The 26,098-nt window shown below is 40.9% G+C and overlaps 1 protein-coding gene across 2 annotated transcripts in view; it reads right to left on the bottom strand.

Annotated features, from left to right (window-relative positions):
• Positions 1–26,098, bottom strand: part of esrrga (estrogen-related receptor gamma a) — a 197,017-nt gene that overhangs the window by 68,196 nt on the left and 102,723 nt on the right. The window contains exon 3 of one of the 2 annotated variants that reach the window (XM_034679776.1): positions 2,752–2,839. The exons of the other annotated variant lie outside the window; for it this stretch is intronic. Within the exon in view, the coding sequence (XP_034535667.1) occupies positions 2,752–2,807 (56 nt within the window). The 5' untranslated portion in view covers positions 2,808–2,839. The remainder of the gene's footprint in view (positions 1–2,751; positions 2,840–26,098) is intronic. 2 annotated transcript variants of the gene reach the window in all.

Here is a 26,098-nt window from a genome sequence, read left to right as displayed (position 1 = left end):
TTATCCAGGGCATGTAAAGAAACTTGCGAGTCAGACTTTATAATCCTGATGAGATATTTAGATTTTCACTCTTTTTCATGCAACATTTTCATGTTGTAAAAATTAATAATCACACCCCACGCAAACAAAAATCAAGACTGAAAATTATTTAGACGGGGATCACATATGCTTCTTTTTTGTTTCTCTTGGTCTTTAAAACCCTTAGAGTGAATGATCTGCTCGGCCGCTGTGTAATTCTCACCACCCGTCTCCTTCACGCCCACTGACAAAAAACACCAAATTCACTAAAGTCACTGTAGGAAATATATCTTAATGATATGCAAATGGTATGTATACCGTGGCATGAGGGGAATGCAATTATGTTAACAGCTTAAGCGGTGCTTGTTATTATTATTATTATTATTATCATTATTATTATTATTATCATTATTAGCAGTATGATCATCATTATCCCTAATATTTTAATTAGTGTAGGAAGCCTGCCTGAGAGCAAAGGAAGGGAAGCCTGAGCAGAGGAAAAAGAGGAGTGGATGGATGGATGAAGTGGCGACTGATGCAAAGGGGACGAGAGGGTTTTCTAAAATATGTGATAGTGATCCCAGCTTACGTGCACATGCAGCAACATGCAAAGTAAAGAATCTGCTTTTCTGCTAAGTGTTAAACAAGAGTGCTTTTCAGAATACGCTTAAAACAAACCAAAGCTTCATCCCTAAAGGACCAAACCCAGGTAAAAAATGTTCACGTTTTCTCCTCTAATTCATTTTTAAAAAACAAACTTTACTTTGTGAATCCTGAATTGTTAGTGGTACCAAAATACACCTCAGTGTTGAAGTGGAAGGAAGAATCAATTTTTTTGACACTGCGTACAGCATTAAGTCCTCACAGGGGAAGATGATGTGAATTCAGACTTTGCTCTGTCACTTACAAACACAAAGCAACACACTCCATATGAAAAGTCTTTTTAAATTCTTTGTCCTGATCAAAAACCTGCATTCATCAAAACCTCATTAGAAACTTTGCCCTTATGTTTAAAAGACGGTCTTTGAAAGCCCCTTTAGAAGATCTTAGATATTTTTTGACTGGGTACATTTAGCATTTATGTCACTCTAAACATTACTGAATCTCTATTATTTGTTGCGGATCTGATAAAAAAAGAAAAAAAAGACTACAAAAATCTTTCTCAAATATGACAAAAAGGAAAAGTTTGGTGGCAAATAAATGAACTTTATACTTCTATTCTAAATGTTGCTCTTAAGACCAGGAGGTGAGAGAGACTGCATGTAAAAGACACACGCATGCAGACACACAAACAGAGATAGGAAATCTTCAAAACACACAATGAGTGTCTTTAAATGTCTTTTATATCATGATGGTGAAACACATCAGAATATCACCCTGCACTGGCCTCGACTCGATCCTTTCAGTTTTTGCACTGAGAAGACACAAGGGCTAAGGGAGTGATTCAGAGAACTTATTCTAATCTATTGACTGTAAAGTATTTACATTATAAAACTAAATCGACATATCCTTTTTCTTTTATATTTTTATAAAACAAAAGCAGCATTTATAAAAACAGTGCATTTTAACAGCATCAGAGTCTTTGTTGGATTCATACCCTCATGCATCAGTGAAGATAAATTCATAGCATGTAGTTTTTAAAAGGGCAACATGTATTGGTATATTTTGTACACTTTAATCTTGTGTTGTTTTCCCTTTTGCGTGCTTTATAAAACACACCTTGCATGTTGTGTGCACGGACACACAGACACACTTCTGTCCGTTGTGCCAATCAGTTCATCTGCATTTTGAGCAGCTTCTTCAACATGCACCTAAACGAGCAGAGCGCTGGCGAAAGGAGCAGCTCAGCGGCACCCGCTTGTTTGTGTGTGTGCATGTGTGTGTGTAAGTGTCTCTAATTCCTGTGCGGGGCCACACGCTGAGCTGCCCGTCTGAAATTCTACCTCCTCTGGCATTTAAGAGCGCAGCTCTCCCCCCTTTCCTCCTCCCTCTCCTCTCTTATGGGCCTTTCTCCTCCTGTCTCTCCGCGTTATTCCTGTAACCTCAATGCCCTGTTACCTCGCTGATTCTCTGCTTGGATGAACACACACATAAAAACTCACATGCACAGACATAAACACATGCAAAGATACAGACACACACATATACACACACACACACACACACACACACACACACACATACATACATACATACATATGTAGACACTCTGACTGAGTTGGTGTTTTGTCCTGAGAACAATTTGACTGGAAGTAAAGAATGTCTTAAAACATGAGAAAGTGAAGGAGAAAGTGAGTCATAAAGTAAGTACTGGATTAGATCAATGTGTGTGTGTGTGTGTGTGTGTGTGTGTGTGTGTGTGTGTGTGTGTGTGTGTGTGTACATGGGTGTGTGCAGGTGTGGTTGTGTGCATGTCTCAGGTGGAGGGACAGAAATTCCACTCATCTACCCACTGAGTAAGAGCTGCTGTCCGGATACTGCAGCCATACACACACACACAAACAGATACACACACACACGCAAACAGAGAGAGAGACAGTGAACGAGTGCTACCTGACAGCAGAAACAACCTTGACATGGTGCTGGCCACCTCTGCTGCATACCATCACATACACACAAACATTGAAACACACTCACACAGACACACTCTCATTTGGATACATGGTGAATGACAATGAATGACAAGTTGAGAGATGAATAAGAAGAGAGGAATAAAAGGTAAAATTTACCTACTCTTGTTCAGAGTGCATTAAAAAACACTCGGATAACGCGTGTCCTACCGAATCCATCGGCGATACCGGGTCATTGTCATGTCAACCACCTCCAGGAAAAAAAAAAAGAAAAAAATTCAGAAAAATCAAAGTTTTTATATCTCTCCTCTCTCTCCTCCTCTTCTTTCTCCGCTCTTCCTCTCTCTTGGTCCTTCCTTCCGCTTGGTGAGAGCAATACAATTACCGCGCTCTGCGCTGCCCGCACTGATCAGCTCTGCGTGTGTGTGGATGTGAGGGAGCGTGTGTGTGCGTGTGCGTGGTCTGTGGATGTGAGAGCCAGGGAGCGGGGGGCTATAGGTACACACACAGCCAACCAGCCAGGCAGTTGGGACGGAAAGCTGTGCCTCTGTCCTAATCAACGACTTAAAGCCCCGATAGCAGCTCATGAATATTAAGCAGCATTTTGCATATGCAGTCCCTCAGGCCCCAGTTCTGCTCTGATTGGTGGATGCACGACCAATGGCTGTGGGTGGGGGTGGAGTAAAGGGTGGAGACAAGGAGGGAGAGCAAGAGAGAGAGAAGAGAAGAGCAGGTGGAGAGGGAGGGATCAGACAAAGAGCGACAGAGGGAGGGAGGAAGGAAAGGAGGGAGCAGAGAGGAGAAAGACAGGTGAGGGAAGGATTTAAAGCAAAAAGAAAGACTGGAGTGTCTTGCTTTTTGCTCTTCTTCTCTCTTTTCTCTCTATTTGTTTTTTCATCAGTCAATCTTTATGTTTTTGTGTCACAGACCAAGTCTCTGGAAAAGTCTCCCTTTCCCTCGTGATGAACCTGCACAAGAAACTGCATTCTTGCAGTCTCAAAAGCAGACCATGTTGATCTGAAACTTGTCGTTCCTCGTCTGTATTAAAGGTTGAAAGAAAAAGAAATCAAAAACTTTAGAACTTCAGCTTTAAGTTTGAGTTCAGCCACATATCAATGCTTTAGTTTAGGTAGTAAATGTGGATGTGTCAGCTCGGCTGCAAAAACACAAAATGACCTCATCCAGTCTAGAAATTACAAGATCAAAGGAAATAGTTTAAGCTTGACCTACAACCCTAAGCTTAAATACTGTGTCACACTGCAAACACACACCCAAACACACCTGCACACACAGACACACACACACACACACATACAAACACAGACAAGGTACAGCAGAGCCCATCACAGCTCAGCAGTAAAATACAGGATTATGGCAATTCCGAGGCCCTTGTCCTTTCTTGTGGAATGATTTGGGAATGATTGGGATAAGGTCTTCCCCGCTGCTCGCTGTTCGTTGAGCACCCTGCCGTCGCAGAACCAGCAGGTTGTGTATTCTCAGTATTTTTGACACCTTCGAATGTGGATATTGACGATGCGAGGGGGGTTCTCCAGAAGAATAAGCTCACTCCTCCTCGGTCTCATGGAGGAGAGGAAGCAGAGAGGAGAAAAAGAAGATTGCAGAAAGGAAAAAAGGAGACTTAGATCCGCTCCTCCACGAACATGCACACACACTCTGTCTCCTCCTTTTTTTCCCCTCTTTCTTCCTAATATCCTCCCATTTTTTTTCTATCTGACTTTTTAACACTCAGGCACCCCTCAATGCTGGATGGAAGGGGAGGAGAGATGAGTGGAGGAGAGAGGGAGGTAGATAGAGAGAAAGAAATTGCAGGGGTGCAAAGGGGGGATGCAAAGATGAAAGAGAGTGGTTGTGATTAGCAGCTTTGCAAGAGAACAGATAATAAAACATTTCCTGAAACCAATCTCTGCTTTGATGTACATTTGTGTGTGTGAGAGAGAGTGTGTGTGTGCAACAGTAACTGTAATCTCTTTCTCTTTCTCTCACACACACATTCACAAACCAACTAAACACAGAGGCAAGTGTTAAACAGCCAATCTGTACGGCTTTATATCGGCAAGCTGTACATTTTTAACTTCATCAAACTTTCTTTCCACTTAAAGTGACAGTACAACGTGAATACTAAAATCTTCTGACCAAGGGAATTTAAATGACTTATAAATCACTGCTGATTCAGATAAATGTGTATCAATGACAACCTCATCATTTATTGCACATTAGAGATGTTAAGGCTATGATGAAGAGGAGAAAAGGAAAGATGAAAGGAGACACCTCCTTCTGTGAATAGACTTTACACACCAAGATAAAAATAAACATAAACAACAGAAAAATGTACACACACACACACACACACACACACACACACACACACACACACACACACACACACACACACACACACACACACACACACACACTGACACAGGCTGCTTGGTGCAAATACATGCCATTTGCACAGAAACCTATGTACTGAATCATATGTATACCTATATGCTTAAAGGTTTATGTTCACAAACAGACACGCACGCACACACACACACACACACACACACACACACACACACACACACACACACACACACACACACACACACACACACACACACACACACACAGAGTTATGATGTATCCAGGGGCTTATAAGCATCGACAAAGATGAGTGTGAATCAATGCTGCCGTCACTACTGGGCAAACAAATCCTTTACCAAAACCTATGTGTCTAACACACACATGCTCACACACACACGCACAAATAGATACAAACACACACATCTGCTACCTCCAGATCTGTGAGAATGATTAGGATACAGAAACACACATCTGCTCTGCATTGTACCTATTGAAACAATATAAAACCTCTGAAAATAATATTAATTTCCAACACAAAACTAAAATATTAATGATGACTAGAGGAGAAACGATGAGAGGAGAGAGGTGTGGTTGTTGTCTGAATTTGTAATTCACACTATGGCTGACAAACAAACCTTAAGAGAACAGCGATATGACTTCAAGAAACGTGAACGGTTCTGTCTGAGAGAAACCGAGTGTTTTCATGAAGGTGGACTTCTCTATTGTGCTAAACTTAAGAAAATATCTAATGACACTTTTTATTGCAGTTCCAAAAACGTTCAAAATTCTGCAATTTATGCATTCATGTAGTGCTGGGCGATATCGATAATTCTCACAATAAATATCGTTTTATCGCCCAGCCCTACATTTATGCAGAGTATTAGAAAGCGATCGCAGGACATTGACTGTCAATTTTAGCAAAAACAAAAAAGTGTTTGATTAAAATAGCATAAGAATAAAATCCAGTCTCCCAGGTATCCCTCTGCTAATGCTCTATGAATGACTTTCAAAAGCCTGAGGGGAAGAATCATTACGGTGACACAAAGACGTAAACACATCTGTATATCTTTATGAAGCTTCAGATTCTTCTGTTTGAAATCTATTGACACCGTCACAAAATTCAGGTATGTCTCTTTCTGCCTCGCTCCTCTCTTCCCCCCTATGACCCCATCCCCACCTTCTCCGCCCCCCCTGACTATTGACTGGTTCTCAATCTGTGTGTATGTTGACAGTGACCCCTTTAGGCCACTTCTCTCCCTCACTGAACAAAACCCGACTGCCACGCATATACCCCTGCAACACAGAAAAGCTGGAGAGACACTCTGTCTGGTTATGTGTGTGTTGTGTGAACTAAATTAATAGAAGACTAAACATAAAAACTCAAATAAAAAACACTCTATAAAGTCACAATGTTGAATCCTATCATAATCCATACCATCAGCTGTGTGTTAACGGGCTTCTGCCTTGTGCTTTTCAGTAAATGAGTGATGGAAGGCTACTCTACTCTGTCCACCTCTGAGCTCTCACTCTTGTCTTTTGTATGCTAGTGTGTGTGTGCGTGGGTGTGTGAGTTTTGACCCTGTGGTGGCGGCCTGTTGACATCTGTGGAAGAATTATCCATTGCAACTCTCACTGACATCAATCACACCACTCGATAGGTCTCAGCAAGTTCATTCAGGGCAGCGTGTGTGTGAGTTTGACTGTGTCTGAGTGTGTGTGTATGTGTGTGTGTGTGTGTGTGTGTGTGTTGGTCAAAGCAGTCTCCAACAAATTCAAGCGGTGGTCACTTAAGCAGCTGACCTCAGGCCACCCGTGGACACAAGAATGCCAGTCATATTAACACAGTAAGGTTAAATCTACACTTCTCTTCAATTAAAAACAAAAAAAGAACTTTGGTGATGAACGTTTGAGAACACTTGCAGTTTTTTCTTCCTGATATCTTAAATTAAATTACTACAGCTGCACAAACAATTAATCTTTTACTCATATATTTGACAAAGTGAATCTGAAACAAAAGAATTTGGAGTTTCACAAAGCAATACTGAATCACTCGTAAAGAGAGAGTCAGCTGCCAAAGCAGGAGAGAAAGAGAGCTGGTGAGAGTGGTTCGATGTAGTTCACTGCTGGCCAACAGAGGGAGCTATGGACTCTGGTCAGCTTCTAACCAGCTGCAGCACAGAGACCTCCTGGTTGTGTGTGCGCAGAAGTGTGTGTGTTTATATAGCGTGCAAGATTTAATCATCATAAATTAAAAGTCATACCAATAATAAAAAAAACATACATCACATCCAATCACATCAAAGAACCTCAAATACTCACACACACTCTCTCTGTCTCCCGCTCCTACACAAACACATACACACACAGTTATATTGCCAGCAGGGACTGGAGGGATGGAGCTCAGTTATCTGATAGCTCTGTCAGCAGGTACAGCACAACACAGTGTGGAAACGGCCAATTTGACCACAGACCCCCTGCCTGGCCCTCCAACCAGCCATCCATTGATCCCGGAGGGAGAGAAAGAAGAAAAAGAGGGGGAGTGAAGGGGAGGTAGAAATTGGGAGAATCTCAAAGCAGTGAGGAAAATGTGAGATGAAGAATCTGCCTCAAAAAACTCCCTGATTGATGTAATAGCAGTGAGACACTTTGCCCTCACAAGGTGTTGTTAGATAAACACTGCACTTTAGCTGCAGTTCATTTCAGGCTGTTTGTGAGTGAGTGTTTATGCAAGTGTACAAGCATGTTGCTCACTATCATTAGGGCTATATTAAGTGTAAGGAAAATATAGAAATCAATTGTCACAAGAGAACATATTTTTGTTTTGTGTCTTCTTTTAGCAACAAGATGAATCTTCATTTTAACTAGGACAGAAACTTAAGTCCTAAATATCCAGCAAAGCACGAACTAAAACGTCCTAACTTTTAAATAAGTTTACACAAAGGTAAAAACACACATTGGGTGTATATTGTATAATGTTCACATACACAAAGAATGCTACATTTGCATAGTGCAGTCAACACAAACTCAAACACTGCAGTTTTAGCACCTAAATTAAGCTTTCCAGTGTTTAATCTTCCACAGTCACAAAGATGTAACACACGCAGATGTGAGAGACCGTTGTTTTGCTTCACAGTATATGCACAGAAAGTAAATGAGAAGACACACAGGTAAAATCCATCAGATTGGTGCAATAATAGAGATTTTGGTTAGAGCTGGGCGATATTAACAATGATCTTATCGCCCTGAAATATTTCACATCAGTTGATACTGCTAATTATCACGATAAATACCAAATCATTATTTCATTTAAATTTAAAGGCAGATTTTTGGTCCTGAGTGAAAGTTGAAGAAACCAGGCAGGTTGTTAGTATGTGTCTGGATTTAGTTTCTGATAAACTTCTTGAATCCATCATTTCTGACGGTGCTAACAGGAGACAGATATTTTGTGTAAGATGAAATTTTTGTGAAGTTTTAGTTTGTAGATTCTTATTTTTCTCAGGCTGAGGTTATTTGCATAATTTGATTTAAATTTACAACAAATATATTAAACTGTATTCTGTGTATAAGTTTAATAGAGTATTTTTTGAGTTGTGCTCTCCCCTTTAAGATTACTGAGGGTTACTGGCAGAGTGGTGTTGTTTCCCACAGTGCAGTGAATGCATCACGTTTATTCAGTGTTCAGTTGTCTTACAGTCGCGGTGAACAGCAAACATGTTGGAAATAAACAGCAGAAGTTGTCTCCATGCTCTTCCTTTACCTACATCCTGAAAGTATATTTAATGAAGTGTATTAAGTTATAGTTACCGCTGAGTCAGCAGTGTCAGAGTAACGACTCTGATTTGAGCTGGTAGGTTTTGATTTTTCTTCCGTGTTGCTCCTTTCAGCTGTGTTTACATTCCGCTACAAATTTCTTTAAGCCCCGCCTACCTCTCACCCTGCGACATGGTTGGCTGTTGAATGTAGTCTTCTTCTTCTGTCTAATGTTGGGTGTCTAAGGCTCATTAGCGCCCCCTCACTGTCCAGTGGTTGGGGGGTGTAATAACAGGTTTATTTATATGAAATATTTATCAAACATTTGTTATATTTATATTGAGAAAAATAATATCACGATAATTATCCTTATTGAATTATCGCCCAGCCCTAATTTGGATTGGTTTTAAACTGTTAAAGGAACAACTTCAGGATTAATCACTCAAATTTACCTGTCACACTGGACAGCATTTGAAACATCATGGTTGTGTATACTTGGCCTACTTAATGTGTGTGTATGTGCGGACAAGTTGCGTGTGAGTGTGTGTGCAAACCCAGGTACCTCCTGGGAAGGAAAGGGGCAGTGATGGTGATCAAGGCCAAGGAGAGAACACCAGCTGCTGGAAAAAGCTGCTGGGTTTAGGGGGCTTTCTGGAGCCTGTCACCAAAACTCTGTCTGGGTAACCTTTAGAGGAGGGTACATGGAAGTCACACACACAGACACACACACAAACACAATCTAAAGTGTATGCAATCACATCGTATAACCACATCTCAATCCGAGCCGCACAGTTCTGGGTGAGAGATCTGTGTGGTGCTGTGAGTGTATTCCTAAACATAGTTTAAGAAATTTTGAGAACATTTAGGCATTGACCACAAGAACCTTACACACTCTTAAAAAGCTCACATGCTCTTACACACACGCTTATAATCTTAGGGGATATATGTTGCGATTTCTTTGGAACAGCGAGACATGTGACAGCCCTGTTATTCCATACAAAGGTCAGGTGGGATTCACAGCTAAGAAGACAGCAGTCTGTGGAGGAAGGAGAAAGATACTATAAAGAGACACAGAGAGGGAGAGGTGTGTGTTATAAGGGGACACAAAGAGGGTGAGAAAGACAGTCGTAAAGAGAGTGACCTTGGTGTATATAAAAAGGGAGCATGAAGCTTTAAACTGTCACATGGTTTCACTTTTCATAATTAGAAATGAAGGCATTCAGATGTAGTCAAAAGAACACACATGCATTCACATCACACACCTTTGTTTCAGGTGTCTTCTCGGGTAACCTTCATGCATGTTTATGTTTTCTTTTTGGTGTTAAAGTTCAAACGTGTTAATTTCTGATGGTAAAGAAGCAAAGTGTTCCACATTAGACTTAATGTGGGAGAGAACATATAAACACCCACACTCCCCCACACACACACACCAGGTCAGCTGTGGTCAGCGTCCTGTCAGTGGTCAGATTGAAGGTTGGCTGGACCGTACCTCGTCAAAGAGTGAAGGAAGTGACCTCATCATGCAGGGACAGAGAAAGGGGGCAGGCTTTGGTCTGGACTGGGGCTTTAACCTCGTCAAAACGTGGACAGACAGGGCAGACATGATAGATGTCAACACTGAAGATGTGTGTTAGTGTGTCTGTTTGTGCGGTTGTGCACATCATTTCCATTCTGTCTGTGTACATGGAGTCTACTGCAGACACACAGTGTGTGTCCTCCTGACTTCAAGAGCAGTTTCAACTCTTCATCTTTAGGGCTGAACAAACACACCAGAGGCATTAAGGGTCCTTTAAGGAGAAAAAAGTTCTACATTGTTGGAAAAATTGCTGAAAAAGTTGCAAGATTCATAACAAGACGCTAAATAAAGGGGTCAGACATATGGATAGACAGAAAGACAAAAAGATAGTGTGATGGTTATCTAAAAATAAACACTACTACTTTAATCATTCCATGAACAGAGAAGTATTTTCTTACTTTCTTTTGACCTCATGATTTCTCTAAACCTCGCTCCTACCTCTGCATGCTCTTTCCCGTCTTCCCTCCCTGCCTCTCATCCTCAGGTTTCGATATATTCCCAGGGATAAATTAGAGCCGGGATGTAATTATATGCAGAGTGAGTTTTGCCTCGGTAGGAAAGCAATAGATGTGCATGTGTGTGTGCGGGGTGCGTCTCCCCGCCTGTGTGTCTGTATAAAGCAGTGTTTTGTATTGAAATAGGTGACTTCGGAGAGGTGCGCTCCTTTAATTACGCCGGTCTCAAACAGAACATGAGTGGGCTATTCCACTGGGATTAGTCGTCTCTCGATGCTGTCTCTTTGTTAACGCAACACACATAACACACAGGCGTACTCAGACACAAATGTATGCCTGCCAAAAAAGCCCCCTTCTCTCCAATAGTTCAACACTCAATTTATTCAAACTGAGGTGCAAGCCAAGTGAATAATTCCACTACTAATAAAGACGGTAAGAGAGAGCGTGCGTACCGAGAGGATGAAGTGGGAAAAGGGATGAAACAGCAAAGAAAAGAAAGAGGAGGGGTAACTGGTTAAGAGCAAGAGTACATTAAAAAAAGATTTCAAGGACAACAAAAATATGAGATCTAACCTCAATATCGGCTGTCACTTCCAAACGGAGTAATGTGGGTATTTGATTGGTACCAGTTGCACATGTGTGCGTGGGTCACGAATATAAATTAAACCGTCAGGAGACCAAATTAAAAAAATCAATTAAACAATTCATATTGGTCAAACAGAAGTGCTTTTTAAGATAGGCTTTAAGTATCTGTTCAAGATAAGGCGTTTTTTGACCGTAGGAACTTTACCCCTGAACTACATGTGTTTTGACCGGAGGAACCAGGGTCTAAATTTAGTTCAGGGGTAGTTAATTTTCCCCTGAAAAGCCCCTGCTTTGACTTTTCAAAGGTCCTGGGACTTTCATCTGAACGTAACGGTGTTTGTGTAGTTTACACAGTTGTTAAAACACAGAGGGAGTTCCTGGGAATGCATACTAGTTTAGTTATTTATTAAGATTTCAAAATATCATTAAATCTAAGTTTTTTTTTCTCCATATGTCACTGGCCTGATTTGCACAATCCACCTGGGACTTCAGCAAGCGGTCAAAACGCAGACAACAGGAACCTTTTATTTCCGGGGAAAGTAGAAGACACCGGAACGCTTGGTTGAAATGCACCTATAGTTCTCCAGCCCAAAAACGTATTCAAAAACAATTTACACATTTATGATTATTATAGAAGAAGAATTAACATAAGGGTATATGGCTATAAACCAAAAATATTAATTCAGCCTCAATCGATAATAGCAGAAGGGTGGGTGTATTTATTTGAATGAGAAATATGTGTCAACATTGTTGACGGTTAGGTTTATGAGTTGCTTCCAAAGCATGCCTCGAACTATCACGATCACAAGTAAGCAACAAGCGGCACTGGACAGACAGCCTAGAGCTGGGTGATATTGAAAACGATTTTATTACGATTAAATATTTCATACAAGTTGATATCGATAACTATCACGATAAATATCAAATCTATATTTGATTTAAGATTTTTGGTCCTGGGTGAAAGTTGAGGGAACCAGTCAGTCTGTTAGCTTCTATCTGGATTTAGTTCTCGGATAAGCTTCTTGAATCCATCATTTTTGATGTTGCTAACAGGAAGCGGTCTTTTGTGTAAGATTACATTTTTAAAGTTATATTTTGGGGCTTTTTGCCTTTATTTGATAGAACAGCTGAAGACAGTAAATGCAGGGAGAGAGCGGGGGGAATACATGCAGGAAATGGTCACGGACGGGAATCGAACCAGCAACTCCTGCAACGAAGACTGTAGCCTCTGTGTGTGGGGCACTTAGACCGCTAGGCCACCAGCGCTCCGTAAGATTACATTTTTATGGAACATTTGTGATATTTATATTGAGAAAAATTATATCACAATAATTATTGTTATTGAATAATCACCCAGCCCTCCAACAGCCTCACATTAAAATTGACTCACAAACTTAAATTTGTGAGGAATAAGATGAGGGAAGCATCTGATGACAAAACAATAACTACAAATCTTGTCCTCCAAATAACAGAAGCCTCCAAACTGTGATATTAAATATTTCTTTTACATAGATTTACAGTTAATGGATGTTAAAACTGGTTGGACTTCACTCTGGTGGGCCATTGAGTAAACGAGAGGGTAAAGGGCAATGCAGTCTTTGAATATTCGAGTCAGAGCAGTGTTTATTTTGGCGGCTATTTTAGATTTAGTCTTAGTCTTAGTCTTTAGATGAAAATGCCTGTTAATCTTAGTCACATTTTGGTCTTTTCAGCCCTTTATAGTTTAAGTCTAGTTTTAGTCGACGAAAACTCAAACTCTTTGATTTTTGCTGAAACATCTTCACTCTTTAAATAATGAATTTAGTCGATCAGATATTGGTAACAGGGTTATACCAATTGTTAAAATCGTCAACATTTCACTCCTTTAACACTTTTGCTCATGTAAATCTTAAGTTAAATAATTCCGCCTGGCCCTGCTAAAAAGTCAAAAGAAAACATTCTTGATGTGATCACTGTGACTGTATTTTGATTCTCTTGATTCACAGAAAAATGCCATGAACACAATATAGGGCTGTATTGCACATTTAGGACGGTTTCTGAATGCACCTGCAGTGACAGGCGCACTGGGCAGATGTTCATGGCACTCTGAAATGCATCTACATCTTTCAACAAGGAGTTTATCAAAACTTACTAAATGTATCTGATGTATCACCAAACTGGAATAAATCAAGCTCTACACGTGAGCTTTTTACGGTGATAGCAACAACAACATCAAATATTAAACAGACGTCCCCCGGGTGTGTCTTTGTCACTAACGCACACCGGAGGTAAAAATCCTCAATGAAGATAAGACAGATGCATGGAGGTGAGGAGAGCTGGTTCATAAAGCACACCTGCTGCAGGTAGAGACCAAGCTAACACTTAGTCCCTCAGATAATAACTCAGCCTGTCACCGGAACGCATCACTTTTATCTTTAAAGACGCACAGCGGGGGAAAACATGGATTCTGAATGTCTGACAGTCCCCCACTAATGTTTTCGTTTCATCATTGTCTTGTCAATGAAATCAAAACACATTTTTGTCAGAGTTTTTATTATCAGGGAGGACTTTAGCTCGTCATAGTCTTGTTTTCGTCATGAAAAAATGAGTTGTTGATGAACATTTATCGTCATAATTTTGTTGACAATATTAACACAGAGTCAGAGTAGTGAGATGTGCAAAGAGAGTGCAAAGTCAAAGGCCAAACAATTTCCAAGGTTGCCTTGTTCTCTGAAACTATGCCTCCATCCTTTTTCCCCACTCTATTCATTGTCAGCTGTTGCCACCATTGTTCCCTTTTCAAAGTTGAGGAATATCTTTGTAATTGTGTGTTGTGCCTGGTGCTACTTGTATGTCTTCCTGTGCTGTAAGACTGTGGAAATGACTTCATTTGTTTTACTGGATGGATGATGTTATTGAAATCAAGGAGTAAAAGGGGCTCCAATAGTCCACACGGCAAGATACACAGAACATAAACACACTCCACTTCATCTGTGTCTGTGTCTAATGACGTGTGTGAGTAATTACTTTAAAGCCAATGTGTGCGGGTGCTTAAGTGTCTGTGCTCATGTATGTTTTTATCTGGGCCTTTGTCAGTGTCTGTGCCTGCAATGAGTGTGTTTAATGGTGTGTGTGGAAATAATCACTTAATCGTCGCGCTGCCTCTGTTTGAGATTTGTGTGTGTATGTGTGGGGTGTCTGGGTGCTTCATTTTTACTGTAAAATGAGCTGAAAGATGCAGACATAAGTGGAAACAACTGGAGGAAGAAAGAGAGTTAAATCGTGGAAATGATTGACAAGAGTATGGGAAGAAGGGATTAAAGTGAATGAAAAGAGGAAGGAGAAGAGAAAACAAGGGGCAAGGTAGTACATAAGCTGTAAGAAAGACCACTTGCCTTTATCTCTCCTTCTAATTCTCCACAATAACCCTTCCTTCCAGTGTTGCTCTACGAACCGTCGACCTGTGAATTTATAGTTGGCCCAATGATTGCTTCTCGGGCCATGATGGCTGTAAATTGCTTTGCCATTTGGTAAATGTTGGCAGTTAGAAGGTATACAAGTAATTATTTCCGCTTGTGCTGATTGAGACATAATTCCATGACGAGGCCCTGGAAAAATGACAGCATTTCGAAACAACTCTGTTTTAATTTCCCAGCATTCCTAATTAGAATCTGTATGAACACTGGGAGTTTTTTATGTGGTTTCCTCCAATGGGGCCAGAAATAATTAAACTGTCAAGGGGAAATAAATACGTATAAACAAGGCATAATTTTTACAGCGTGCAGCACCTTGTCAGGCCATGACTTTTTGTGAAGAAAAACAATGGGGGGAACAATGCAGGGGCATAGAGGACACACTGAAAACACACACACAGTCCTGCACAGCAAAATACAGAGTGTACATAAATACCAACGCTAGTATAAAAAGGAGGACATCAAAAAGACTTTGAGGAAGCCTCCTTCAGTCATGTTTTTACTATTAAGATCATACACTCCTCAAACTAATCCATTAATGCTGAGGTCATCATATCTTGCAGGAAAAACTGAACATCATCGATCAAAATGAATAGCAGGGCCATTTGTTGTTAAAACCATCTACTTGCATGGTCATGCAATAGTTGAAAACACTCAAATCTGTGACATGCATCAATGAACTTCTAATTGTAGTTAGCCAGAGCTTTGACATTACAGAATTAACCAATGAGTGTGTCTGTGTTTTCCAATTCTTCTGTTTTTTTGGTCACTTCAGTGCATTACTTATTTAAGCCCTACCCTAACACTCCTTCTTGCACTTAGATTTGTCGCATACTTGCTCTCAGATACATTGTTACCTTCAGTATTCCTTTGCTTCAGCCTCAGCCTTCATCTTGAGCTCAGGCCTCTTTTGTGATCTTGTGAAATATATGATCTGAGATTTTCGCTCTGCTCTTGGATTCTGTTAATGGTCTTTCCACTTTGTGCTTTCCACACCAACGTAACTGAAATATAGTCCAACACTAACCTTCCAAGCTTACACTGGACATATAGTACACCTGCTCAGTAGTGCTTTATTCAGTAGTGTTTAGCCTAACTACACTGTAAAAATGAAAACTTAAAATTGTTGGCCTGAAAATGTTTTTTTTTTGGTTAAGTAATTAAAGCGGCGTAATTAAAGTTTGGTCAATTGTTGATGAGTTGATTACCGGTTAATGTAACTTAAATTTGTTTAGTTGGTTAGTTTAATAAGGCATGGTCATTGCCAATAGTTAGCCGCCTTGAACATTAGCTAGCTACCTTGCGAGTAGGAAAACAGTGCAGTAATGTGCAGTAACAAAGGTAGATTTTCTGAACAAAAAATATTAAGTTGGCATAACTTTCACTTCTTAGTATGTACAACTCAAACTGTAGATACACTACATATGAATGATAAGTTATCTCAACAAAAACTAATCAGTTGGCTCAGATGTAAGATTTCTAGTCAGCCTCAAAACTTAAAAATCTAGTGCAGACAGTTTCCTCGAAATTTTGAGTTTTCACAGCTTTTTCGTTTCTAACAGTGTTAGGACAGTGCTTAGGACAACCTGCACCATCAACTATAACTTTCCCATCTGATTGCCATCACTGTTCAAAGACATGGGGCTTACTGTTGACTAACAGACAGGCTGCCTGAAGGTGAACAGCAGTGTGGTTTGAATGTAGGCTTGTCATTTGCACAAGAAGGTCCAGACTGAGGACAAGAGAAGGATCAGGCTTAATATTGGTGCAAGGATTTTGTAAGAGCTGTTGCCCAAAATATCCAAAATCAGGCCAGGAGTTTAGGAGCTGAAGTTTCAGAGGAGCACAGCAGCAACAGCAAGGTGAAATGTTGAAGCTTGAGCACAAGAAATCTTGCAAGAATCGATAAACCTGAGTGCAAGCATTTAGTGTGAGAAGAAGCAGAGAAGGAGTGCAAAGGCAAGGAAAATCAACAAGTCTTGATGTCAGACTGAAAGACCAAAACACTGGCATGGCATAAATCCAAGCAGATTTTAAAATATGTAGTACATGTCAGATGTATGTCATCCAAGCATCATAAAGAGAAGGTCAGCATGGGAGGGCGACTGATTGAATTCATGGATGGGAAGTTTTCTTCTTACAATTAACATGTCATTAATTGCTACACTAACATGGCCCTTAAAATTACAAACAAAACAATCATTATCATTTTGCTGTTCTTTTAAAATGTGGTTTGCTAAAAGAAAAAAGAATGTTTATAATCCCTGCTGTTTGCCAACTTGTTGGAAGTTCGGCCAAGCTATAGACAAATTAAACAATCCTTCACCAACATGCTATGGCACTACAGTAAATCTGGATCAGCATACAAAATCAACATTTAAAAGAAAGCAAACCTGTATTGTTCAGAAACATGTCTAGAACAGGAAAACAGTTGAACTATGGTTTTGAGTCACCCTGCCAACCCGTGAGAGTTAGCAACACTGGGTGGATTAGAGGCGGTGCATCTCCTCTACTCAGAGTGAGCTCTCACTGATAGGGAGAGCTAATGGAGATGCATTCGAACTAGAGTTACTCAATTACAATCTGACATCAGCTCCTAAACCCCAGCATTGCCTGACACACACACACACACACACACACACACACACACACACACACACACACACACACACACACACACACACACACACACACACACACACACAAAGCAGTTACCACACTCCAGCCTAAATGAATCTCGTAACCCAGCAGATATCACAGGCTTCATCAGGCTCTCAGTGAAAGTGGTATCAGATTGAAAGTGTATATTCTGGTGTGAACTGGTAATTCCATTTACTACCAACCGTTTAGCTGACATTTTTATCTAGTGTGGGAAACAATAAATTGTTTAAATTGCTGAAAACACTTTGCCAGGACTCAGGCAACCAGCTAAAAGAGCTCAAATAAAGGACCCTGCACCAGCAGTGGTATGGTGGCTTGCAGGAAGGTCCGGATTTATCTGGCCTTGTTGTAGCTCTATGCAGTCCTTTAACTCTCACCAGCTAAACATGAATACTAGAAAGGATTTGATAATGTAAGCAGGTTGGTATTACAAGGCCACAGTATTCTAGTCATGCTGCTGTGGTCACAGCTGTGGTATGAATTGATGTTGCTGCTACTTACACAGTAACATCCACTGTCACAAGTTGTGAGAGTGGGGGCTTGAGAGTACAGACGCACATACATATGTACTCTACATATCTCAGCAGAATAAGGTTAATAGTGCGCTCAGATACAAATGATTCTCATCTAATATTAATAGGATATGTTAAACGGTTACACAGGGGCAGCATTGAACAGAACAGAGCAGTATTTCTGAGTGAGCATGTGTGTGTGTGTGTGTGTATGCATTTTCCTGCCATGCACAAAGACCATAGACTGTAAAAAATATGGACGTAGTATCCGTGACGTCACCCATCTGTTTCAGAACGCTGTTTTGAAGCCAATCGGCAGCAGCAGCCATAGTGCTGCTGTTGAGCCAGTGTGATGTAAAGAGGCGGACTTTGAGCCTCCTAGCCAACAGCTGCAGTGTTCCCACAGGCAGCTGTGCCTCTCATTGGACGACTAGTAATCTCAATATCTTCGAAATTGCTGCGTTAGAAAAAAATTCACCCCCCTCACAGTGAGAGGACATCGAGAAATTAGCTATTCAGGCTACACTCGTCTTTTGAACCAGGCTGTAAGAATGTTTATTTCTGCTGTAAAGATCGTCTTTTTCCCATTCATGTGTATGTGACTTTCCGGTACTTCCGGAGCCAGCCTCAAGCGGATCCTCGATGAACTGCAGCTTTTAACACTTCCGCATTGAGTCATATTTTTAGACCGGAGGTTGCCGCTTGACAAAGACGAATACTGCAGGAACTGGATTAAAAGTCAGGAACTTCCACAGGACTTCCACCAGATCCATGTCTGGTCTGTCTCTGATCCGCTGCGGTCCGTGCTCTCTCGTCCGTCAACACTCACTGACAGCTGGAGTTATAGGACCGAGGTTTTCCCACGGTCATCATTAAATCAACGATTATCTGACTCCTCTCTTCATCTTTACTGTCTTTATTGGCCTCTGAAAAACCTCTGACCTGTTGACTCCAGGCCTGGTTCCGCTCATCATGACGGTTTGATGTTTTACTTAAGTGAAATACGATCTGGTGATAACGGTGTTTTATTCTGAAAAAAAAACAGATGTTAAAATTTTTTTTTGGTGCCTTTCTGTCTTGCTCAATCTGCTCTGTGCACATTGATGTATCGTGCTACGGCATCCGGCAAAAATAGAAGACTTGTATATTTGATCTGGCTTCGACCTGCCAGATCAGAGACGAAGCCAGAATGCAACGGTGCGGATCCAGTGGAAGTTAACACATAGACTAGAATAGAAACCTATCAGATCCGGGGCCGTGACAGATCAGAGACAGGCTGGACACGGATCTGGTGGAATTTGGCTGTAAGAACTCACTTTGGAAACACTGTGGAACAATAAAAGTGTTTTATTATTTTGGGGAGATAAGGTACTCCTTTTAGAAACAATTCAGCAAACCAATAAAAGCATTGTCATCACCAGAGAACAACATTATTGGTTGTCTTATTGAAGACTTCAAACAGCCTTAAAGTCTAAACAAAGTAAATTGAAGGGTTTATGATGTCCTGGCAGCATCTTGTGGCTAAAAAAACAGCTAGAAGAAGGTCAGGGTGGAAGATTAGTTTTACTTTGATAGCTGAGCCCAGTGCCCAAAGATTCATAGCAATAGTTTTTTAAGGTGACGGTCTAATGAGTTTTGAAAGCAATGGAAAAAAAACTGTCAATATATCTGCTTCTGTCAATTGATCTCTTTGTCAGTGTTTTCAGGACTTGAAGTGAGTACTTTAAACTTTGTATGCTGTTATCATAGACTGTATTAAATATGGACGTAGTATCCGTGACGTCACCCATCGGTTTCTGAAGAGCTGTTTTGAGGCCAATCGTCGACCGCCATATTGCTGCAGTTGAGCCAGTTTGACGTAAAGAGGCAGGCTTTGAGCCTCCAAGCCAACAGCTACAGTGTTCCCGCCTGTCAGACAAGTCAGCTGTGCCTCTCATTGGAAGATCTTAATATCTTTGAAATTGCTGCGTTTTAAAAAAATATCACCCCCTGTACAGTGTGAGCCGATCAAGAAATGAGCAGACTACACTCGTCTTTTGTACCAGGCTGTAAACATGTTTATTTCTGCTGTAAAGATCGTCTTTTTCCCATTCATGTGCATGTGACTTCCGGTACTTCCGGAGCCAGCCTCAAGCGGATCCTTGATGAACTGCAGTTTTTAGCACTTCCGCATTGGACTCTTGGTTGCCGCTTGTCTATTATGAAAAATTAAAGGAATATCATCCTCATGCTCATTTTTCCAGGGAGAACTTTTTCTGTCTGATTCCGTCAAAGAGAATTTCCTCAGCCTCCTTTTCAGAACGAACTGGATCAAAACTGACAAACCTGTGGAAAGGTTAGATACCCCATGACTTGTCTACGTTTCACTTTCTTACTTTTCTTCACTTTTCTCAAGGTTTTCTGACTCACTGTCACAGCTAACTCTTTAGGCATGCAAAACAGTATTAAAGTGTTAGCTAGGTAAGTGTACATGTGCCTCCTCTCTTGCCTGCCTTGTTCTATGAGTTTGTGTGTGTGTGCTTGTAGATGTGTGTAAGTTATGGTGGTGGGGGTGTATGTGTGAAACAGTCACCCGTTCCTTGAAACAAAAACAACCACTTAGGCATGAACAGCAGCGCTTGGGAGACATCAATATTTCAGTCAGGTGTGTCGAGAAAAAGAGAGAGAGATAGAGAGAAACATGAAAGCTCGAACGAGGGGGACCCTTGCCATTCTACGGCATTCCCATGACTGACGGAGAGAGTAAGCCAGTGTGTGCGTGTGTACATGTGTGTGCCTTTCCCCCCATCCTCACCCCACCTCTGCACTCACCATTGTGTGTACCACCTCTGTCACCTTTCCTCTAATCAGGAGTTTAAATCAATGACGTTGTCCAAAACTATAATTGCCACTCCTTAAACTGCTTCTCTCGCAATATGCTTTCACCAAGAAACCACTCGGCAGCAGAAATACGCCTCTGCACGTGTCGGTGTGTGTATGTGTGAGCTGGATTAAGAGTATTTTCTCATTACGGCAGTGTCTGAACGAGTAGAAAGTGCTTCTCACATTGTTTTACAGCATCCTGAAACCTCAAAGCTCAGCACTAAGCAGCATAATATCCTGTGGTCTCTCACTGATGCCTGAGACTGGAATTCTGTCGTCACGGATTGTTCATGAGCGCGACTCGTTGGATGTCATTATCAAACTTCTTACGACTGAATCATTCTGAGTAATGGCAGCTACAAAAGGGGTTTTGAGAGACTGATGTTGGAACATTGTACATCATATCAGAAATGGGTTTGGTCTTTGAGTTTTCAGAGTCTCAGAGACTCAACACAGGGTCCTTCATTGTGTGTTTCTGATGATCCAGCTCCTGAATTAGGGTACAGGTAGCTCTCTATGCAGAGGTGTCAAGTAACAAAGTACAAATACTTTGTTACCTTACTTAAGTAGAAATTTTGGGTATCTATACATTACGGTAGTAATTATTTTTCAGCTGTTAAAATCGTAAAAAAACCCACATTTATATACATTGACATTCCAATAAAGGCTATGGATAACATGCCTGTGAAGTTTGACTTTTTGCACCATTAAAATACTTAGAGGCAACGAGTCATCATATCTTCCGCTCCATGAAACATGTTAATGCTCAGCAGTACACATATATGGTTCTTTAGTGTATTTGCATTGTACTAAAATGCATTCATTTTCAATGGCCTTAAATGCGTCTGAAACAGGTGCAACCAAAATATTTCAACATAAACATATTAATATAATATTATGGGCATTATGGCCTTCAGAAACATATTTTTTGGGGGGGAGGTGGGGTAGTGCACTATAGGCCTCTGTGGCGCAGCCTAAGCTTTTGTCCTTAATGGCATTTTTTCCCCCTTACATTACTTTTACTTTTATACTTTAAGTAGTTTTGAAAACAGTACTTTTACACTTTTACTTGAGTAAAAAACTTGAGTTGATACTTAAACTTCTACAGAAGTCTTTTTAAACCCTAGTAACTATACTTCGACCTGAGTATCGAATGTGAATACTTTTGACACCTCTGTCTCTAAGGCATATCATAGATGCTAAATGACCCTTATCCAGTGCCATTCACCATACAAAACCCTTGCATTGTCATTAGGAGCAGCTGAGTTGAAGTATCTTGCTTGTAGACTGTTTAACATGTGAGCTGAAGGAACCAGGGACTGAACCACCTACCCCTCTAATCCATACCTGTCAAGTCTCCCGTTTTGGCCGGGAAACTACCGTATTTTACCCCTCTTTCCCGCCGTCCTCCCGTATTACTATTTTCCCGTAATTCTCCCGTATTAAGAAAAAAACATTCCTCTGCCTCTGCTCCCGTCACTAGCCTCGCGAGAACTGCCACATGCAGTCGCCTGGGTGGCAGTTGTCGCGAGGTTAGTGACGACAGCGGGTCGAGCGGGAACAACAAACCCGGGACAACAGAGGAGAGAGATGAATGAGATGATGGATGAAAGTGAGGAGAGAGAAGGCATTCCTGCCAAAAAAACAAAGAAGTCATGTAAATATCTAGAAAAATGGGACAGCGAATTTACATTCCTAAAGAGGAGCAGGATGGGGCACAGCCACGCGTTCTGCAAGATTTGTAATTGCGACTTCAGTGTGGAAAATAGGATGTCATTAGACAACAGCACTGTTTGTGCTTTACTGTCATGTAAAATAAACCACTCCGGCCCAGCCCACAAATACACTCCTTCCAAAAAAGTGTTAAAGGATGCAAAGTCTGCAACAAATCTGTACAATATGTCATTAGTGAATGCCAGAGAGCTACTTGAGTAAACATAATGAAATGTAGGAAATGTAAATGAATGAAAATAAAATGTAGCCTACATGTTAAGCTTAAAGACAAGCAATGTGAAATAAGCAGTAAATATGTAATGTGTTGACTTGTGAATGAACTGAAAATATGTAAAATAAATAAATGTGCTTCATATACTCTTTTGTGTTTTCATTTAGGCTTTATTTTAATGTAGGAATGTTCACAGCATTTCAATGTCGACAAAGGTAGGCCTATCAGATTCTGATCACCTAACTAATTAGTAAGCTGTTGACAAGTTGTTTTTTTAGATATCTTGTACTCCTGTCTTAAAATGTAAGGGATACTGGAGCTTGGTTGGGGTGGTGGGACAGCTCACAGCAAGCGCTGGAAAATTTCCCTTATTTTCAAATCCAAAACTTGACAGGTATGCTCTAATCAATGGATGTTCATCTTCACTGTGTCCCATGGTGTTTTAGAATTGGAGAGCTTCTGTAGCACAGCCCTTGTTCCAGATTATGTACTCTACATTGTAGGGATGGGAATTTACCGTAATCCTTGTAATTGATTACTCAAATTTCCTAATGAATGATTACTCGAGTACTCGCAATTATTATTATTTCTTAACCATAAACAAAATTAAATAAATAAAAGTCTGTCGGACACGGACCTACCAGACCAGAATTGTAGTAAGTTCTGCTGCCTGTTTTTCATACATCTTTTCCACTCTCGTAGTTGTTGTTCTCTGTGATGGTAGCTCGTACTCCGGCTCGACTAACGCGATCAGCTCTTTGAAGCCTTCTCCTTCCACAGAACTCAATGGGAGCATATCTCCAGTTACCATTTTGGTTATTATCAGGCTAATCTTCTCCGCTCCGTTTTCATCAAAACGACGTGTGATAACAGGGCGAGCAAAAGACGTGATGCGAGACTACCTGTTATCCGTCTCCGCTGTTTTCTCCTTGTGCTTTAAGCGTATGTGGTTAAGCATCAAACTAATATTTCTATGGTATGTAAGTTTAACACCACATATCTTGCACTGAACATTAACTTCATCGTTTTTTCAAAGTACTTTCAGACATCACTATTTTTAGCTGACATGTCGCAGGGGTCGCAGACGTGTCTGTATTTGTTGTGCTTTCGCTTTCGGTTGAATAACGTGTTCCGTTAATTATTTTCCTACCTAGTATAATCAGTTAGGCGAAAACAAAAAGCACATGGTCACACATGTAACGCTGTTAAGTTCAAGTTATCTTGCCAGGTGCGTGAGTAACAACATGCTATTCGAATAATGGGCTCAACGGTGAGTACTCGAGTGATCGTACCCATCCCTACTACATTGTGCTCGTTCTCGCTCTCTCTCTCTCTCTCTCTCTCTCTCTCTCTTTCTCTCTCTCTCTCTCCAACCCTAACTCAGTCAAGGCAGTTGGTTGTCTAACATGAGTCTGGTTCTGCTCGAGGTTTCTGCCTGTTAATGGAAGTTTTTCCTCGCCGCTGTAGCTAGCTAAATATTGCAAGGTACAAAGGTCATGGTAGATTAAGATGGGGTAAGACTGAGTCTTATCCTGTCTTGAGTTGGGTCTTTGTTAATAATTTAACAAAGTATGTCTAGACCTACTATGGTTTGTATACGCGTTTGTATATTGATTGATTGATTGGTCTCAACATTTTTTAATACTTTCTCCCTCTTTCGGTCACAATCATGCATTCAAAGAGATGAATTGTATACAATGAAGTACACAATTAATTGTTGAGCGCTGGCTTGATCGAAAAGACTCTTCAATACGAGACAACAAGCGACCAACGCAGGGGGGCTGGCGCGAGTCTCAGCTAATTGGTCAGCGTCAAGGGTCCCCCCTTATCTCACAACTGCCAACACTTCTATTTGTGTTGTTTTGTGTGCTTGTTGTGTGTTGTAACCTGTTTTGCGCTGCTGTCTTGGCCAGGTCACTCTTGAAAAAAGAGTTTTTAAATCTCAATGAGTCTTTTACCTGGTTAAATGAATAAATAAAGAAATAAAGAAAGAAAGAAAGAAAGAAAGAAAGAAAGACTACCATAGGCTGTGCAGGTTGGTGGGCAGCCTTATATTCTGTTTTTTTACAGCAACTAACAGATTAGTAGCAAAATAAAATTGTAAAATGAACCAGTATAACGATGTGTCTGTTTCTGCATTTACCTCTGAGATCCACAGATGACACTAAAGTAATGTTATTGTTGCTGCTTTGTAACCTGACAACCAGATCTGCTCCAGGGATTTTGATACTGGCAGCCACCCTGTGTGTGTGTGTGTGTGTGTGTGTGTGCGTGCGTGCGTGCGTGCGTGCGTGCGTGCGTGCGTGCGTGTTTGATCAGACTTTGGCTGCCAGTCTGTGTTAACCTTGGTTGATGTTCCATTAACCAGAGGCAGGGGTTTCCTTAACCTGACAATGCACTGACAGGAAAACACAAACACACGCATACTCACACATATCTATGAGGACACTCCTCTGTTACATGCACAGACACAAATTATTCATCAAGTAAATAAAAAGGACTGATTCTTACACCTCTGAAAATACAGACACTGAAAGACTGATAGACAGAAAGATGGAGGTAGAGAAAAAGGTGATTATGCCAATGGCCTTTGCAATACTATAGCACAATACAGTTGTCTGTCTTGCACTTAGAGGGACAGCTAGAAAGAGCTAGGCCATGAGAAAGAGAGAGAGGGAGAGCGAGAAAGGTGGAAAGAAAGATGGAAATAGAGATGGAAAGAGAGATGTCTGGTTAACAAGGTGCTGAGCACGACAAGCCCTGGGGAGTCCACGCTCCCTTACCCTCTAAGATTAGACATCTTTCTCTCTGTCGATCCCACTCTCTCTCTTGTAGCGACACGAGGGGAACATGCCACTATCACAGGGGGACGCCCCAGGAACCTCACTGCCCCCCTCTCTCTGTCTCCCCTGTCTCTGTCTCCCGTCTGATCAGGAATCACTGTTTTTCTCCTCAATTTCCATCACTCCCTCGTATTTCTTTAAAATCATGTACCTTGGGTGAGATTGTGTTGTTTTCTGTATTGATTGTAAATTATTTTGAGGGAAAAGAAAAGCGTTATCATAAAAACATGTATTGTTTCTCGTTGGTTTTCTGAGGTAAATTCAGAATGAAAGCAAAATTGTAACCAACACAACGTACTCACAGTGTGGAAGAATATTTTCCTTCCACATCTCTTCCCTTTTCTGCCTTCCTTTTCTTGTTCGTTTCTTTCTCGTATATGCTCTCTGTCGTCTTTCCCCACAAACCTCTCTCTCACTTTCCCTCTTTTAGTTGTTTGACACCTCTCTCCCACCTGAGCATCTCTATGTGTCAGGACAAATTGGCCAGGACTCACATCTCTTT

This window comes from Notolabrus celidotus, chromosome 3 (assembly GCF_009762535.1).
Source record: "Notolabrus celidotus isolate fNotCel1 chromosome 3, fNotCel1.pri, whole genome shotgun sequence".
NCBI classification, from domain to species: domain Eukaryota; kingdom Metazoa; phylum Chordata; class Actinopteri; order Labriformes; family Labridae; genus Notolabrus; species Notolabrus celidotus.
The sequence above is the reverse complement of the archived record's forward strand: the minus strand, read 5'-3'. Positions and strand labels throughout refer to the sequence as shown.